Consider the following 17,547-nt stretch of genomic DNA (forward strand, 5'->3'; position numbering starts at 1 on the left):
AGACCCCCATCAATTCTATTTCATATTAAACAGTGAGCCGATTGAAACTATATTGCAACATTTGAAACTGTGCCGTAAAGGGTTTTTTAAAACAACCTTGGCCCGGACGTGACGTAGGCATCAGTCGTCATAGGAACGCATTGTAATCAGCTGTTTGTCATCCAATCAGATTTCTCAAAATTTAGAACACAGCGAATCACATTCGAACGAGCGACAATTTAAACCTTGGTAAAATGCACTAGTGTATCCTGTGCTTCGCTTACAACCAGTTTATCTTTTGAGGTCCTGCGAAACGCAAGTTCCAAAATGGCTCTACGTATTACAAGGGTAAGTATTGATAATGCTGTTTCACGCTTTAACGAGGATAAAGAGTAAGAGGAAATAGTAATGGCAATAATTTCTGTAACTATGTAAGCCATTTTTGTAAGAGGTTGTCTTGCTTGTTAAGAGTTGTACTGTTCTCGTTAGGCGTTTCCTCACTTGTAAACCTGGTTCCTAATCTCACATGTTAACACTGTGTAGGCCAATATAGTCCGGCACCATACTTTTTGTACAGAACTGACCTGTGTATATGATCGTTATTATTTCTGCGAACTTTAAGATATTTCTCCCGTAATCTGCAGAGTTCTCGTTTGGCTGGAGAGAATTCAAATGTAGTTGCTGGTAAATCCGTGATGGCATCCAAGCCCGGACTGAGACCCCGGGCGGCGCTTGGGGAAATAGGAAATAACGTGGCGGTGCCCAGACAGGCTTTGAAGAAGAAGGTAAATTTCTCACAATCATGCTCGTAACGTGGAATTTTGCCCTTTTAAACTCCTCACCTAACCTGACTTGACTTCCACAGGATGTAACCACGGAGCCCGTCAAAGTGGCTGCGAAGGTTCCACCGACTACAAAGCAAGTGCCCAAAGTTGAGGAAGAGAAGGTAAAGCTATTTGAAATTAAGTGCCGTTCCCCCCGCCCTCGAGTGAACCGTGATCTTAAGCAAACACCTTCTGTTTAGATGAGCCTTAAAATGTTCCGGAATATACATTTATTTATTGCAGTCGGAAGTTCCGTAGTTGATTGGAACGTCGTCGGGTGCGCAGGGGCCCGGCGATTGTGACGCCAAGCTAGGGCATTCCAAGGATCAGAATGCCAATTGGTTGATTAGTCTGTTATGTTTATAATAATACATAATATTATACAGCACTTTTCTAAACAAAGTGCTTTACAAGGATTAAAACGCTTAAATTTGAGGCGAATAATGTTAGGTTTATGCAGTTCTGAAAATCCTCGTTTACGTAACTTCTTTTTGTGTGACGTTGTGCTTATGATTGTCTTGGCACCAGGCTCCGTGTGAGCCATCCTCTCCTGTGCCAATGGAGACTTCAGGTTGTGCTTCAGATGACCTGTGCCAGGCCTTCTCAGATGTGCTACTCAACATAAAGGATGTGGATGCTGATGATTATGACAATCCCATGCTGTGCAGTGAATATGTGAAAGACATCTATAAATATCTCAATCAACTTGAGGTTAGCATTATTACTGTTTTCGTTTTTTGTTTAATACCTTCCATACCAAAGTTGATCCTTGGTTTTAAGTGCAGTATGTCTTGTGTCTTCCTTGTTTGTTCACAGACTGAACAGGCTGTCAGACCAAAGTATCTAGAAGGAAGAGAGGTCACTGGGAATATGCGTGCAATCCTCATTGATTGGCTTGTCCAAGTCCAGATCAAGTTCAGGTTGCTGCAGGAAACCATGTACATGACCGTTGCAATTATTGACCGCTTCCTTCAGGTAAAAAATTGACCAGTGTATTTAAACTTGTGTTTTACAGTGCAAACACTGCTGTCTTTCACTGTAGTGTTGCATTGCTGGGCATACTGTGATTAGTTCCATGTTGATCATAGTAACTTTCTTTTTATCTCCCCACCCTAGTCTTGTGATGGAATACTCTATATTGCCCTGATGTATTGACAAGCTTAACATGCTGTTTCCCATTAGGACCACCCAGTGCCCAAGAAGCAGCTCCAGCTCGTCGGCGTCACTGCCATGTTCATTGCCTCCAAATATGAAGAGATGTATCCTCCAGAGATTGCAGACTTTGCCTTTGTTACTGATCGAGCTTATACTACAGCTCAGATTCGTGACATGGAGATGACCATTCTGAGGGTGCTCAAATTTAGCTTTGGCAGACCCCTGCCCCTCCAGTTCCTCAGGAGGGCTTCAAAGATTGGAGAGGTACAAGGACTCCTCCCTCTCATTAAAAATGGGTCCCCTTTTTTACATTGGCCATTTAGGCCTTTTTTCCTACATCTTGCAGCTGACCAATGTTGAATTTTTTGCAGGTGACCGCTGAGCATCATACACTGGCCAAGTACTTTGTGGAGCTCACGATGGTGGACTACGACATGGTACACTTCCCTCCTTCCCAGGTGGCCAGCGCAGCCTTTGCTCTTACACTGAAAGTCTTCGACTGTGGTGAATGGGTAGGTTGCTCAGTGCATCACATCTCTAAGTGGCCAGCAGGCTTTCATTTGCCTTGCTTCCCCAAAATGGCCATCAACATCAAAAGATGAGGGGATTCAGAGAGGGACTACATTGCCATCTGCTTGAGAGGGGGGGGTAGCTGTTGCAGTTTAGTCAGTAGCTTGTTTTTCCTGATGGTTTTTGTGTTGCACAAAAATTGTGGCCCTATAGGCTGGCATACCCTCTTCCTAAACGTAGAAAATGGCATGACAGCAATGCTTACATTCTATACTGAGCTGCACAAAACCCTTATCTTTGAGGGCCCCCTGAAACTTTATGTAAATGTGTAATAGCATGTCATTGGCCATTTTAAATTTTTGTAAAGTTCCATACTGAACCCTCTTAAGATTTGAAGTCTGATGCTTGGTATATAAATGTTGTCCCTTAATCTGCAGACCAAGTTGCAGTCTTTTAGTCATGCAGACTGGCACCAATTACAAATTGACCTATAGTATGCTCCGAGTAGGTTAACCTGATGTAGACCCATCCAAGTGCTAGTGTAGTGATTCTCGCCTTTCTACAGACCCCCACCCTCCAACACTACATGGGCTACACGGAGGACAGTCTGATCCCTGTGATGAAGCACATTGCCAAGAATGTCGTCAAGGTTAATGAAGGGCTCACAAAGCACCTGGTGAGTGGGACAGGCTTTTATTAATTGAACAATTTTTGCTCATTTAAAGCTAGTTCTGTTATTGCAAGAAAATGTAAGATGAAGTCGGTCAAAACCTTTAAGGAATATGTCGGCTTTTATGGACAGTATATTTAACACCGGTTTTGTTTTTGCAGGCGGTTAAGAACAAGTACTCGAGTCAAAAGCAGATGAGGATTGCTACTATTCCTCAGCTCAAGTCTTCACTAATTAAGGACCTTGCCAAACAAATCTCCTGATGAGATGTGTGACTTCAGCACTGTGTGCTGACTGTACAAACTAACTTATGTACATGCTTTTAATTGAGTTTTAATGATTTACAACATTGCTTTAAGTGTATGAAACAAGAGGGTCCCCCTTAAATTTGGAGCCTTTGACCAGAAGTGACTATGTCCTTTACTGCCTGTTAATGGTCAAATGTAACCATCTTGATCAAGACATTGATATGCTGTATATGTGCTTTTGTACACTTTCAATTTCAATAAACATGTTAAACAAATTAACTCTCAGCGTTTCACTTCAGTTGTAATGACTTCCTTTGCTGTTTGTAACTGCACATTAATGCAGACATGTGTTTCAAAGTTGGTAATATACAATGTGGATGTATTGTTTAAATGTCTCTAGCATTATGGTAAGGGGTTTTTTTTTTTTTTTTTTTTTTTTTTAATGGAGTAATTTAACCAGCAGGTGGAGCTCTTGTATTGTTCAAGCTGATCACTTGCTGAGCGTTTCGACTTGGCAGAAGCTTTCAAAATGCTGAGGTTGAGAGGCCGAGTCAGTACATTTAAAAATGACTGTTTCATGACATCCTTTTTGAATCCTGGATTATTCATGCAACACTTCAGGGTGTTGTTTTTTTTGTTTGGGTTTTTTTGGTCTTTCTAGCTGTTCCTAGTATGTTTGAAAGCACTGTGTGTACTTTTATCTTTTCAAAGCTTGGTTTTACCCCAGTCTTTCAACATGAACATAACTGATCTCCATTTTCTTATTACAAAACTTTTCAGGCCTGAGGTTGCTGGCCTCTAGTCATAAGTCCACTGCTCACTTGTGGTTTCAGAATCCTCTAACAAGCATTTTCTTTTTTTCAATGAAGGCTTTTGAACTCTTTCAATTTTGTTTTATTTTTGTCATGCCTGAATTTTTTTCATTTTTGAGGACCCTCTCAATGACTAGTTCTTAAGGTTAGACAGAATTCTCAATTTTCCTTGACATGAATAGCAGACCAAATGATAAATTATTTAAACCTTGTGTTTGGAGCACTCATCCTCTATAAAAACTTATGATTTTGCCATGAATGAAAGCGGGAATTTATTGATAAAGAACTCATTTTGTGCTTGTTAGTTTATTATTCAAGCAACACAGTTGAAGGAAACTACTTTAGTAAATATACATTGAACATTTGCTTTCCAAAGACATTGTATGACTCTCTAGATTGATAAGGAATTCAGAAACTCTCAACTTTCAATCTCCTGCAATTGTAGCCTGAGAATTAATGCTGGAATGTTTTAGTGGAGAGCTATGTCACCTTGTCCTATTTTGGGCATTGTACAGACATTTTGTCCATGTGGTTTCCGATGTGTTGTCATTGCTTGGTTGCGTATTCCCCCTTGTCAAGGTCTTGTTACTGTTTTTGTGTTGTACTCAAAGTAAACTTGAGAATTTTTCAGAAAAAGAGGCAGATGTGACAACGATGCTGTACTTAGCTGATTGAATTAGTATAGTCTCTTACATCTGAGCTCATTCAAGCAATCAGCCATTGAAGGCTAATGGAGCCAATGTGAGTGTTTTAGCTCATCCACATATTATGTCCTTTGGGACCTCACTGCATTTGTTGTCCATGCCACCACCTGCCTCCCTGAGGTCTAGTCACTCTTAAGTCATCTTCACAGGCCATTTAAAATGGTGGACATAATGAGACTGCCTCTGGATTTAAGCATTTATAAAGTCAGCATGAAAATATGTTGGCACAGATTTATTTGCTGAAACTGGAACATTTACATTTAGGATGTCTTGTGCACAGTGTTTCATACAATGACTTATTACTACAAGACGGTTCTTAAACATTTCCCAAATGTTCTCAAAAATTTGCTCATTATAGTGCTCTAATTTCAAAGTAATTTCATGTTCACAATGTAACAAATATTGTAGTTATGGTTGAATGGCTTGTGTTAAATGCTCCATTAAAATTCCAAGTTTAATGTAAGGCTATTAAATGCTATCTTTGTCCAGATCCCAACCCTTACCACAGTCAGCTGAAATACAAAGTGTGTACATCAGTAGCCAAAGTATACAAACATTTTAAACATAAGTTTTGCCTTGTGGAGAATGACTTTTTATGTTTTTAAAAGGTTGTTGGTCAATCTAAATCACATTTATTTTAATTTTACATTGTACCAGCCCTGCCTTGTCTTTTTAACAAAGGACATGATTCACTGTTAATTGTGGTACCATATGGACAAAAACCCGGAACCTGAGCAGTCCTGGAGGATTGAAAACTCTTGAAGAAAGTCATCTGCTACTCAACACTCTCATGACCATGAAATATCCTTCTTTTGCCTCAGCCTTACTTTATGAATGCTTCTGTTTTTCTCCAAGGGGGCAGGACTAACAGTCTCATCTCTGCTCTGCCCTCAGACTTGCTCCACAGGGACTAATGATAATGAGTGTCAGGTTCTCTGTACGGCCGCACCGTTAAAAGCCAGCCTACACACAACTCTCATGCTTGGAGACTGAGGTCATGACTGGCCTATGAGATTGGTTTACAAGACAGGCCCAGAGTGTGGAGACCATGTGGCGACTGCTGCAACAAAACTCGATAGTGGTGCAAAGTTCACCTTTTGTAGGCTGTCGCTGACAGCAATAGCAAACGCAGCACAGGATTATTGGAAACTAAACTCAGTGCTTTTGGTGCTGTGTTCCAAGATTTTTTGACAGAGTTTTGCTTAAGTAGGCAAATTTGGTTTACTTTTTAATTATGTTTCAGGAAGTATAATAGCAACAAATCAGCACTTGGGACTCCACATCTTGGCTCACAGAAGAGTAGCCTTCGATTACTGTTCAGCGTACATTATGTACTCGCCCACCTTTGGCCCGCTCTGTCTCTCCTGCATATCTGTTCAATTCTCTAAAAACTGAGACGAAACACAGTGCTGACACATTCGTGTTGGAGAAGTTGAAGGGCGCTAATAGGTGCGCAGCTGGCAGTCTGGCCAAATTCTCTGTGCTTAGACCCCATGCATAAATAAACACAGAGGCATTCGTTTTCAGAATTTATAGAGCCCAATGTGTTTGCTGAACTTTACAGACCTCTGCTGCTCAATGGAACATGAATGGAAGAAAGGGCTCCATTGTGCCTGTGCATAGCACTTGGGTTCAGCCAGGTGTGAACAGGCACCGGGTCTTTGGCTTCCAATTAACTGAGCAGAACTTTCTTCGACCCAGGGAGCTCCTGCCTCTGTCAACATCAAATAACACAGGTCTGTTCCTATTCTCCAATATGTCCATTCCTTTTGTTTAGTTGCTGAAACTGAACTGAAGTTGGAGAGGCTCGTGTATATACTTGTCTTTATGTTCCCACTGGAAAGGATGGGTAAAGGCATTATGGCTTTATCCACAGACAGTAACATAAGCAATCCTCCTGTAAATCGCATTTTACATTTATATTTTTTACCTTCATATTTTTACAGTATACATCTTTGATATTCAGAGATCTTGTAAAAGATAACATCTTATGATTAGAGAAAAGAAAAGCAGCTATTTCTGTGTATGCAGGAGGGCACCTGTCAGTATTGTTGTATAGTTAACAAACAGTTGGTTTTGATGTCTGACGTTGAATCTCTTTAATTCAACCCAGGATGCTTTTCATGTGTTGATGTTGTTCAAAGATGTTTGAAAATTTCAATGCCTGGGTTATTAGTGTGTAGAATTCAAGGGCAAATGAAAGTATATTTATATGCATAATACTGAAGCTCAAAGCACTGAACATACTTAAATGTGGTTCTGATAAAAATTCTTACTAATGAATAGAATGACTGGGTTCTCTTAAATTCAGATTTGCAGTAACAATGTGCAAGAAACTAAACTTCCCAAATTTCCTCTCAATAAGCATTACTCAGAAAAGATCAAAGGAGAGGTTCATCAGTTTTTTCTTTTCTTTTCTTTTCTTTTCTTTTCTTTTCTTTTCTCCTATTTTGCCATTGTGGTTTTACCTCAAAAGAATGCTTTGAAGAATTAGCCAAATGTAAGCCTTGTAAACCCCTAGCAGAGGATGCTAATTTTTAGAGTCTTGAAATCCAGCTATCGTAGTACATGGAATGCTTCAAACCCTCATTTATAGAGTTATTTTAAGGGAAGGTAAGATGAGACAACTATAAGCCTTTACTTAAATACAGTCTTAACAATTCAGTAAATATTTTTACGCATCTTTAAGTGAATGGGTTTAAACTTTTAAGTGAATGGGGGTAAGGGAATTCTCACTGAAATGTTATTATCATCCCTGATTAAGGCTACAAAAAGACATGATGCGAAACACAAGAATATTTTAATCACAATGTGGCACAATCTTTCTATAATATTCCGTGTGCTGACAATCATGAATGCTAATTCAAATGGAATGATCCTCATTACTACAATTATATGAGCAAGGCCAAAGATGTGTTGTGATGTGATGCTGGCTAATTGAGCCTTCATATGAACTCTCTTGCAATTTATCTAGAGAACTAACCTTTATGCACAGGCACTTTCAATTTGGAAGATGTTGGAGGTCTAATCAGCAACTGAGAGATCTCAACGCTTTGAGGTATGTAATCTAAGGAACCCAGTCTCCAACGTGTAAGAATTACCTATAATTATGACCTTTAGTACTGGTTAAATTTGAATTAACAGCAAGTTAATGGAACCCAATGTCACTCTACTGCGTAATTGCACACAAATGCCATACACTTTCTACTCCCGCAGGTATCATCATTCTTTACAATCTAAATTTAAGAACAAATTCCATATTGTATAGTGGAAAAGTAGCCATGAATGTGAGCACAGGACATAAAACCAGAAACACAACACCAGCACACCATTCTAAAAGCATATGAATTTGCATATGTTTCCTCTTCTCCATGTAATGCTACATTACTCATGAGTTTTTGCATGTCTATCATTTCACATGGCAGCTGCCTCAGTCTAGATGAGTGAGGCTAACACACACTTCCACCAATGCATGTTAAGGTAGTTTCAGTGAGCAAGTGTGGCACCACTGGAATTGTAACTGTGCTTTAGCTGGTTGTGACACTTGGGGTCTCAGTATGATTTTTTTTTCATCTGTGTGTGAGCATGAACAAACTGACAGCAGGATGTTCTCATTTGACCTCTGACAGCGACACATTTCACTCGCTTGTTCTAAATCTCTGACGAGCACAGAGAGAGGGGGGAGCAGTTGACAGACATAAATTTATTCTCAGGGTCATTTGGTCATCTTTTTGGTAGTTTTGGCAATGTGTGACAGCTTTAGTGGGCTTTGTGTTGAGTGTGTGAGATACGTACACTTTTGCAAACCGTTGGTGAAAATGGCTTTTTTTTTCCCCTTTTGCATCAGTCTCTAAGTCATGAGACTACTGTGTAACACTGAGGTCTTTGCCTAATAAGGAATACCATTTGGAATGTTTGAGTGGAATTGCAGACCTACTTAAATGTGTGAAGTGTTGTAAAAATGGGGGATAAGAAGGAGATTGTAAGTTGATAAGCTATTGACCACCAATAACAGCTGAGAAAGGCTAGCTTATCTACGCTATTCTGTAAGTGCATGACTGCATGTGTCTGTGGTGCAAGTTGAAAGATGGTTTTCAAATAAGGTCCAGCAATAGCATTTTCTGTACCTTACTGTCGTTGTTGTAGCTGTTGTTTTTATCTCAGTCTGATAATACATGACAAAATGAAATTTTAACTGTCCATTATATAAAGTGTTTACAACTTGACAAGTGTTACATTGAATTAATGTATGAAACACTTCCATTTTCATATGTTTACTGGCGTGAGCTCTGCCTTTGATTTGTTTCCTTTCACCAGATGAGTTCCACGTTGATGATTTCTCAACCCAAGGGAACTACGTCAGTAAATATGTGACCTTCAGAATCACAATCATTTCAGTCGTGCTCAGTCCACTTCAAGAATGATTTACTGCTGCTATTTTGAAAGAAAAATATGTCAGTTTCCATTTGTTTCAATTGCACTAGCTATAATTACAAAAAACATGGTACACACTCTACCTCCTCTGCGAGCAAAAATGATTCTATCGATTGGATCTTGTCAATAGGAGTTTCCTACACTATTACCCTAATGCACTGAGGGAGAATGTCCCAGACTTGCAGCCAAGGTTCTGTAGTACACCAGAGCTCCTAAATTATTCAGGAGTCTTGCACCAACCCTCGCCTCCATTAATGATGTCACTAAACCTTGTGGAGCCAGACACAACCCCCTGGGACTTCAAGACCTAGACTAGAATAGAGGGAGTGGAGGATTCCTGCAGAAATATTGCATGCTCCTGTGTACAGCATGCAGATGCAGCTCTTCTCTTACTCAGGCACTGCATGGACATACACGTCTCAAAGACACATTGACAAAGTATAGAACTGTGTGAAATGGAAAATTAACTTAAATTCCACAGATAAGCTATGGAAAATCAACACTCTGGCTCTTTTCTGTAAATCCAAGGGAAAAACTCATACCATGCCAAGAACTTCTGCCTGAGGGCTCAGGGACGCTGCACAGCTGAAGAGATATTTAGCTCTCAGAGTGTTCAAATTGTTGGCTGTAGTCAATATGCAGGTTCTCTTAAATGTAAAACCCAACTGGAAATCCAGGAAGATCTTCGGAGCTACTTGATTTTTCAGAGCCAATCAGTATTGCCAAGACTTGAACTAGGATTTTCATGTTTGATTGTTTGGGGGAAAATAATAAATATGTGGTTTATTCATTACTTTGCAGCCTGAGAGCAAAATATGAATTTGTTTAAAAAGCTCTCCAGTGGAAAAGTTACAGGAGTATGATTAGCAGGTTTGAATTGCTTTTGCTTATTTCATTTAATATGATTTTCTGAAGTGGTTTCAAGCTGTTGGGAAGTCTACTCTTAATTGAGGTCTAGAAGAGACTTTCAAGTGTGGCAATGAGAAATATTTCTCAAATAAGGGAAATTCAATCAGGTTTTAAGCACTAAACCCACTATGCGCACGTTCCTGTGATTGGTTAATAGGTTGTACTTGTTCATCACAATAGTGTGAGATAGGGTAATACACACACACGGTCAGTTCCAATGGAGGAAGTGATTGCTTCCTCAGAATACCAGTAAACTGAGATGAATCTATAGCCACCATGACACTCCCTTACTATACCTAACACTGTAAAATGATCATGAACAGTGATGGATTGTCATTCAATATTATTGACCCCTCAGAGTTTCACCTCTTCACGCTCCATTCAAAACTTGTATAGAGTGCCCTCTCATTGACAGCAGTGAGCTATTTAAAGCTGTAAGTTATTTCTATCATTTTATAAACCTTGCTTGGTTGATAAATTAAGGCCTTGATTTTATTTCCATATGAATAATACCCACTAGTGCATAAGCTTTTTTTTTAACATTCACACAAAAAATGAAAATAGCTTACATTACATTTGTCCCTAACAACAGCTTTCCTGAAAAATTGAGTTTATTGCAAATAATAATCTTTAACCTGTAGAACATGAAGCTGTCAATAAGTAGTTATATCCACCTTTGAAAATTCTGGATGCTCTGAAACTTCATAAAAGTTAAGAATAAGTTTAATATTGATGGAGTACAAGATTTGTAGAAACAACTGCAGTAGATTTATCAGACATAAGCCATCTTAATTATACACTGCAATTATACACTGCACGGCTAAATCTGGAGCCTTATTTCATCACTTTATCCAAAAGGCTTAGTGAAGTGTAGTAATGTCTGTTAGTAAAGTGCAGAGTACTGGATTGTTTTCTTGAAAAGTACCATATTTGCATTTAAATAGACAGTAGAATAACACGGGGATAAAATGTTTCCAGATGTTCGATCTCCCCATGTAAACTGTCAAACAGGTATAATTACTCTAAAGAATGTTGGTTCCTTGCCAGTGCAATTTTTTGTCATTAAAATCTAGTAGTGCTTAGGTTATCTACACAAATGAAACTCTTGCTGTGCTTGCAATCCAGCTTGGAATCAGTCACTTTTAAACACAGAAAACTGCATTTTCTGAATTTGTATTTGAGATGATTGTCAAATTTTCTTTTAAGTTTTTTCATGGTGCAGATTCTGTGTCTAGATGTTTGCTTGTCAGCTTTGTCAACATCAGCAAAATGCACATTTAATATCACTATATATATTTAGTAACTGAAAGAACAGAGTGATTTGGTCTAGCAGAGGTACAGTTTTAATCATAGGTATAGAACAGAAAACAACAGAAAAATAAAATAATCAGAATAATTGGGTAAGATGATTAGGATGACCCATTTTCTCAGATGAGTCAGAAAATTCAAAAGATACTACAAGTTTTCACAGTGCACCCTGATCTGCTAAAATAAAAAACAGTTATATTAATGTGAATTTAATGTCTGGCAAAGAGCTTAAAATGTAGTTCAATTTTGAAAAGATTAAATACTTATCAGTCACTCAAAAAGTCAATATGATCATCTGTGCTGATATGATATAGCTTACTTGCGCTCTGTCAAGAGAATTTTTGTCATTTAAAGAAATATGAAGAGTTGTGCTCTGTCAGACTTCATCTATAATCACCCTTGTGTCCATTCAAGTACAGTGTGAGCATTCAGTAGGCTTCAAGTAATTTGAAACCTCTAATGGAACTATAGAAGACAACTTAAATGGATGGCAGACCTTTCCCCTGCTGTTCCCTTGCTATTTATAGTCTTATTCTTGTCATGTACACAGTCTGAAAATGTTTTTTCAACTTCTCATCCCCAACAGGATTATTTTTAAATAATCAAAAATGTCACAAAGAATTTCAGAACCACACAGGACATAATTACATGGATTGTGATACCAGACAATATTGCACAAAAGACATTTTTCATGTCTTTTTTCAATGTGGTAGTATAACATGGTTAGCCTTGATGTATAGTGAATGGGCTTTGAAGTCTGTAACACTAAGCGTTGCATAATATCTGTTGAGGCAACAGATATGCATGTGTGTGAGTACTGTATGTTGCAGCTGCAGCTGATTGGGTAAATATCTTTGTAATTATCAAAAGGGATCTGTTTTCCAGTCATTTAACAATATCACAAGATAGCTCTTGTAAGCGCTCATTAAAATCCCTGCCTTTTGTTTGTTATCTCTAAGCAACTGTTTCATAAAATGCCTCTCTTTTCTGAGAATTTGTTGAGCCTGAAAATGACAGAGGAACATCCTGGGATGGTCATTTGCCTTTGACAAGTGCAAGACTATGGTAATTAAATCCAGGACCTTGTTTGTTACATGAGACTTAGCAGAGGCTAATGATGTGTGTGTGTAATGTGACACCATTTTGAGCCAGCAATCTAAGAGTACAGCAGATTGCCCAGAGTTTAGACATCCAAGCTAGTGATCAAAGACCTTGCAAGTTTACGTTTTATGCTGATAGAAGAAAAAAAACGAATTGATAGACAGTTTGATATATTGCAGTTGTAATAAAGTTTAACCTAAAAATAAACAGTACACAACACTATGCACTTTTGCCCTTCAGTAATCAGGCAATGAGCCCTTACTTTCTCCTGGGTCACATTATCTGAAAATGATGAACCATGGTCATTTGTGAAAACGTGAAATCGTTCATGAAGGTTAAAACAGATGTTTAAAGAAATTAAAGAGTAAAAGCAAATGTTGAAAAACCATATAAGTTGTTCCCAGTGCATTCTCCCTACATAACAAGAGTCAGCATAGATCCGATTTCAAAAGTCCTTTAAAGTGAAAGAATCTGTTGAATGTGGTACTGACTCAGCTTATTTTGGAAATCAAGCTAAAAGTTTGGAATGGAAACCGTGAAATGATTAAACTATACAGAATCATGTCTCTGACCAAATTTCAGGGGGATTCTCAAGGTTATTTTTAGAGGTTATCAACATTTATGACAACTTAATCAGATACAAATCTAAGCACTGTCATCTCTAAAAAAAACAAAAAAAAACCCCTCACATCTCATGCATATTAGACTTATTGTGACACTAAGACTGGGCCGGAAAGAACACCATTAAATACCAGATAATTCACAGTCAGTGTACTACAGGGCATGAGACTGACAGAGCAAGAGAATGTATGGTTCTTCCATTATTATTTACACTATTATCTACTCCATAAAACCAAATCTTAGATACTGCCTACACACCGTACAAAGCATAGATTGGTTTTACATTGATTTAAAACCATCACTGGAAATCTGCCATTTTGTTCTTTCTGTTGACTCATGCCCATCTCTGTACATTTCTTTTGCTCTGTTTGTGCTGGAGGAGCTGGGTCGCCAGAGTGCTCTTTCAGCATGAGCACACCAGATCAATAATGAGCAAAGTTCTGTCTGTGAATGATAGGATACCAATGTGATGGATTCTGTCCAATCAGACAATTGCGTTCTGGTAGCATTACAAGGTCGCACACTCCATGTGGAGGTTCGATTAGCCATTCCTATTAATTAGCCTTTATATGAATACAAAATGTTTTTTATAATGACATGTACTATGTCTTTTTTAAATTTATATGTCACAAGTTGGGGAAACTCACATTGGATTTTACCTGCAAATTAAAGGACTTATCTATTTCTATTGTGTATTCTACTCCATGCTTTTGGTAATGCTGTCGATACAATTTGGTGCCTCAGTTAGATTTTCAATCAGCTTTAACAATCTCTGTCTAAATCTTCAGGCTTTCTCATTTGCATCTGGTTTTGACAGCAAAGCTCTTCATCAGAACATGCAGATAGCATCATCCTCAGCTGATGATGGCAGCTGCTTTAATTAACGTGCTCCAAACAAGAAGAAGGTTAATTCTCTTTTCAGTAGATAGCTATATCAAGGGGGTCATATGCAATTAAATTCTTACTGAAAGCGTTGGCCTTTGTCTCTGCTCTAAGCTTCCAAGATCATTCCAAGTCTCAGAGAAAATGGCTCCATTGAAACATACACGTACCTATTCAAAACACTATTCTGAGAGGAGGTTCTTTTGTTGCACTGTTTTCACCTTTTAGTGTTAGCATCTTTTAAAAACGTAATAATTCAATTTGTCGTAGTGATTCATCCTTAAATGAAATGGTCCACCCTGGTATGAAACTAGAACATTAAAAAGGACCAAAACCCACTTGAGCCAAACCATTATATAGCACAATGAAATGAAGCCAGTAACAGTGTAGAGCACTGTTTCTAACCATGTGCATAATGTTCAGATGAATATTTTGGTAATTTACCTACCAGGGGCCCCTAAAGTGCAATGGTGGAACTTCCAATAACAACAAATTACTGCGTTATTATTTGTTGATTTAATTTGAAACTTAATCTTTTGCCACCCCTTATTTTCATTCACTGTTTAGCTTGATCTAATTTCAATTTACTAATTTCATTAGGAGACAATTTCATTTTGATTTGGATTTGAATTTTAAGAGCCCCGTTAATGTCTTATTTCAGTGTTGTGAGTCCATATCTTTTGGTCTCTGTATTTTTGTTTGACATCTAGGCAAATTGTGCCAACAGGATGCATGTAGTAAATGGGTAACAAATCAGCTCAACCATGGACAGCACCAGAGAGAAAGTAATGGAGGGAGGAGAGGCATTGCAGTAATTGCAGCCATAAGGTTAGAATGCTGAACCTGGGAATAGAGGGAAGAGTGAATGGGGGAAGCCAGGAGGAGGGAGTGTTTCCTGGCAGTGATGAAATGGAATGACAAGCCATAGACAAAGACTCAAGACCTTGCCAGTCAGTGATGGAGGCACACATTTAAGATTGCGGCTACATGGTTTTAGAAATTAGCCTTGATGGAAATGTGCTGCAACTATTTTTTCACACAATCGCAGTTAACACTGAAGAGAACACAATACATTAACGATATCACCACACAAAGTAGTGTTTCTCATTTTTTAATTGCACATCTTATAGTTCAGTCAAATGGCACATAAATACATTTACAGGCTTGCCATGTTGTACAATGACAGATAAGGTGAGAGTAGTTGATCTGCAGGCTCCTCCTCTTCACAACGGAATCTTCTCTTGAAACACCCGGAACTACACCTCCCAGCACGGCCTGTACACCCTTCCTACCATGCACCTCATGGTGTCCCTCTTGATTATGGCAATGTTGGGTCTTGGTTCCTGGTTGACCTCTCTGCGTTCGGCTGTGAAAACGCTCTCAGGTCCATTCAGGTGTGTCGTGCCTCTGTCCAGAACCTTCAGGGTCCTCAGAAGACCTGGGTCTGCCACGACTATGATTCGGGTGCTGGCTGGTGCAATGCTCAGTGCGTTCCCTGCCAACCCTTCATCCAGGCTGTCTTGGTCTGAGGTGATATCTTCTGCCTTCTCCATTGGCATAGCTGAGGATTCCAGGTAGAACTCAGATAAGAGTACAACAGCAAGGAAGAAGGAGAAGATGGAGCGCTTCATTCTGTAGAATCTTCAGATGCTTGTTCTTTAGCTGCTGGGCTGCTTTGTCTTGATGTCTTTGCCAACCAAGCTGACTCTGATATCTCTGAATTCCCCTTATATACCATTTCATTCTCTTGACATGCCACGTTGATGAGGTATGTCATCACATCTCCTTTTGTTGGACCTCAGGATGTTAAACAAAAAGCCTCTGTAAAGGTTTGATGAGACATCAGATAGAGCTTAGCTCAAGTGGTATGTTTGGTGGCAAGTTAATTAAACTTATTTGTCATGTGGCTTGGCTTCTAAAGACAAACAGTAGGGTTCCATTGCGTGGGTACCAAGAAAGAAGGTGTAATTCCAAAATCCTCGCCATTTGAAACAATGGGTGGGGATTCACAGACCTGCTGGCAGACCGAGGGACAAATAAACTGAGTGGTAAACAGGATGATGCTCACCCCATGGCTCATCACAGTGAATGGCCAAAGTTTCTTAAATGGGGATTTGATGGATCAGTCAGCAGGACTTTGTTTGGATACATAAAATGACAGTGGAAAATGATGATGTGTATTAGAAAAATGAAAGGCATGTTTGGTTTGTCCAAGTGGTAAAGTGGCAAAATTCTAAAATAAAATCATTTTAGAATCATTTAATATTCTAAAAAGTTTAATTGCTTGTCTCTGAAATGGGAAAGCCAGTGATTGGATTTGATTATTATGCTGCATGAAATCCTGTTGAGCTGTTTATTTTCCATCCAAATGTGACTTTTGGACAAGGGTTCTAATTTTCACATTTTTGGATGTCAGGTTTTAAATGTTGTATCTCTATTATGAATTAGCTTTTTTTAAAAATCTAAAATCAGTTAACTTTCCAGTTGAATATCTAATAGGGATAGAAACATAAAAATAAAGCACAGCAAACCTTTTAGCCGCTTTCAGTTTTTACTAAATTATGAGTGATCATTTTACTTACATCAGCATCGTTTTTGTACAACCAGAATACACATCCCTCCCCCACGGCACACTCTATAAGCATTACATTTGTTAATTATCATGGACTAATCTTAACACATGAAGAATGTTGGGGATGTGTCACAACAGACATAGATACTTGCTAAATAAATTCAGTTGACTAATGCAATGCTCACAGCAGGTCATGCATCAAACATGAGCAAACTCTTCTGATACTGATGGAGGGTGATATAAAAAAGGCCACAGCTCCTGGTAACAGTCCCACTGACCTCTCATCCCTGGCTGTAATCTCAAGCAAAAACCTGGCCACTTACTGATCTGTTGCTCTTTCTATGTCTACATAGACATATTCTGTGAATAGCTACTCCACCAAAAATGTTGCTTGTAATCTTCTTTTTTAAAATTCATGACTCACTTGTAACACAGTGGTACCTTTGCATGTACAGTTTTTTTCATTTAGCAGACACTTTTATGCAAAGCCACTTACCGATGATGCAAAATGAGGAGCTGGCTATAGTGTAAGTGCTGCAGTTAAATTCAATGGTTGACAAATGCAAGTGCAAGAATAGTTGAAGGAAGTAAAAGAGTAAAGTACAGACAAATACAGGTAGAGACAATGCTAATGAATCAGGGGACAACAAAAGTACAAGAGAAGAAGCTATAGCCCAGTGTGGGGGATGAGGCAGTGCTAATAGCTGGGATGCCATGAGCAGTAATCAACAGAGCAGCAATACTTCTGCAATAACAACAAAGTGGGTCTGTTAAACCACAATCAAAAGCTGTAATGTACCATTCCAAATAGATTATCT

At 38.7% G+C, this 17,547-nt stretch overlaps 2 protein-coding genes and 1 long non-coding RNA gene across 3 annotated transcripts; 2 read left to right on the forward strand and 1 right to left on the reverse strand.

Moving 5' to 3' along the window:
* The first annotated feature begins 306 nt into the window (after positions 1–306).
* ccnb1 (cyclin B1) lies at positions 307–3,401 on the forward strand. The gene is made up of 9 exons (XM_030767841.1): positions 307–327; positions 624–764; positions 845–925; positions 1,332–1,514; positions 1,620–1,778; positions 1,986–2,222; positions 2,330–2,470; positions 3,034–3,144; positions 3,300–3,401. Exons 1-9 carry the CDS (start codon positions 307–309, stop codon positions 3,399–3,401), a joined length of 1,176 nt encoding a protein of 391 aa, XP_030623701.1.
* Positions 3,402–6,335: 2,934 nt separating this feature from the next.
* On the forward strand, positions 6,336–8,807 carry LOC115807309 (uncharacterized). Its single transcript, XR_004025199.1, has 3 exons — positions 6,336–6,638; positions 7,898–7,960; positions 8,750–8,807. It is a non-coding gene; the product is annotated as an uncharacterized LOC115807309 (long non-coding RNA).
* A 6,606-nt stretch (positions 8,808–15,413) lies between these two features.
* On the reverse strand, positions 15,414–15,788 carry pmchl (pro-melanin-concentrating hormone, like). Its single transcript, XM_030768217.1, has one exon. It carries the CDS (start codon positions 15,786–15,788, stop codon positions 15,414–15,416), a length of 375 nt encoding a protein of 124 aa, XP_030624077.1.
* Between the last annotated feature and the right edge of the window lie 1,759 nt (positions 15,789–17,547).

The sequence above is a fragment of the Chanos chanos genome, chromosome 3 (assembly GCF_902362185.1).
Source record: "Chanos chanos chromosome 3, fChaCha1.1, whole genome shotgun sequence".
Taxonomy (NCBI): Eukaryota; Metazoa; Chordata; class Actinopteri; order Gonorynchiformes; family Chanidae; genus Chanos; species Chanos chanos.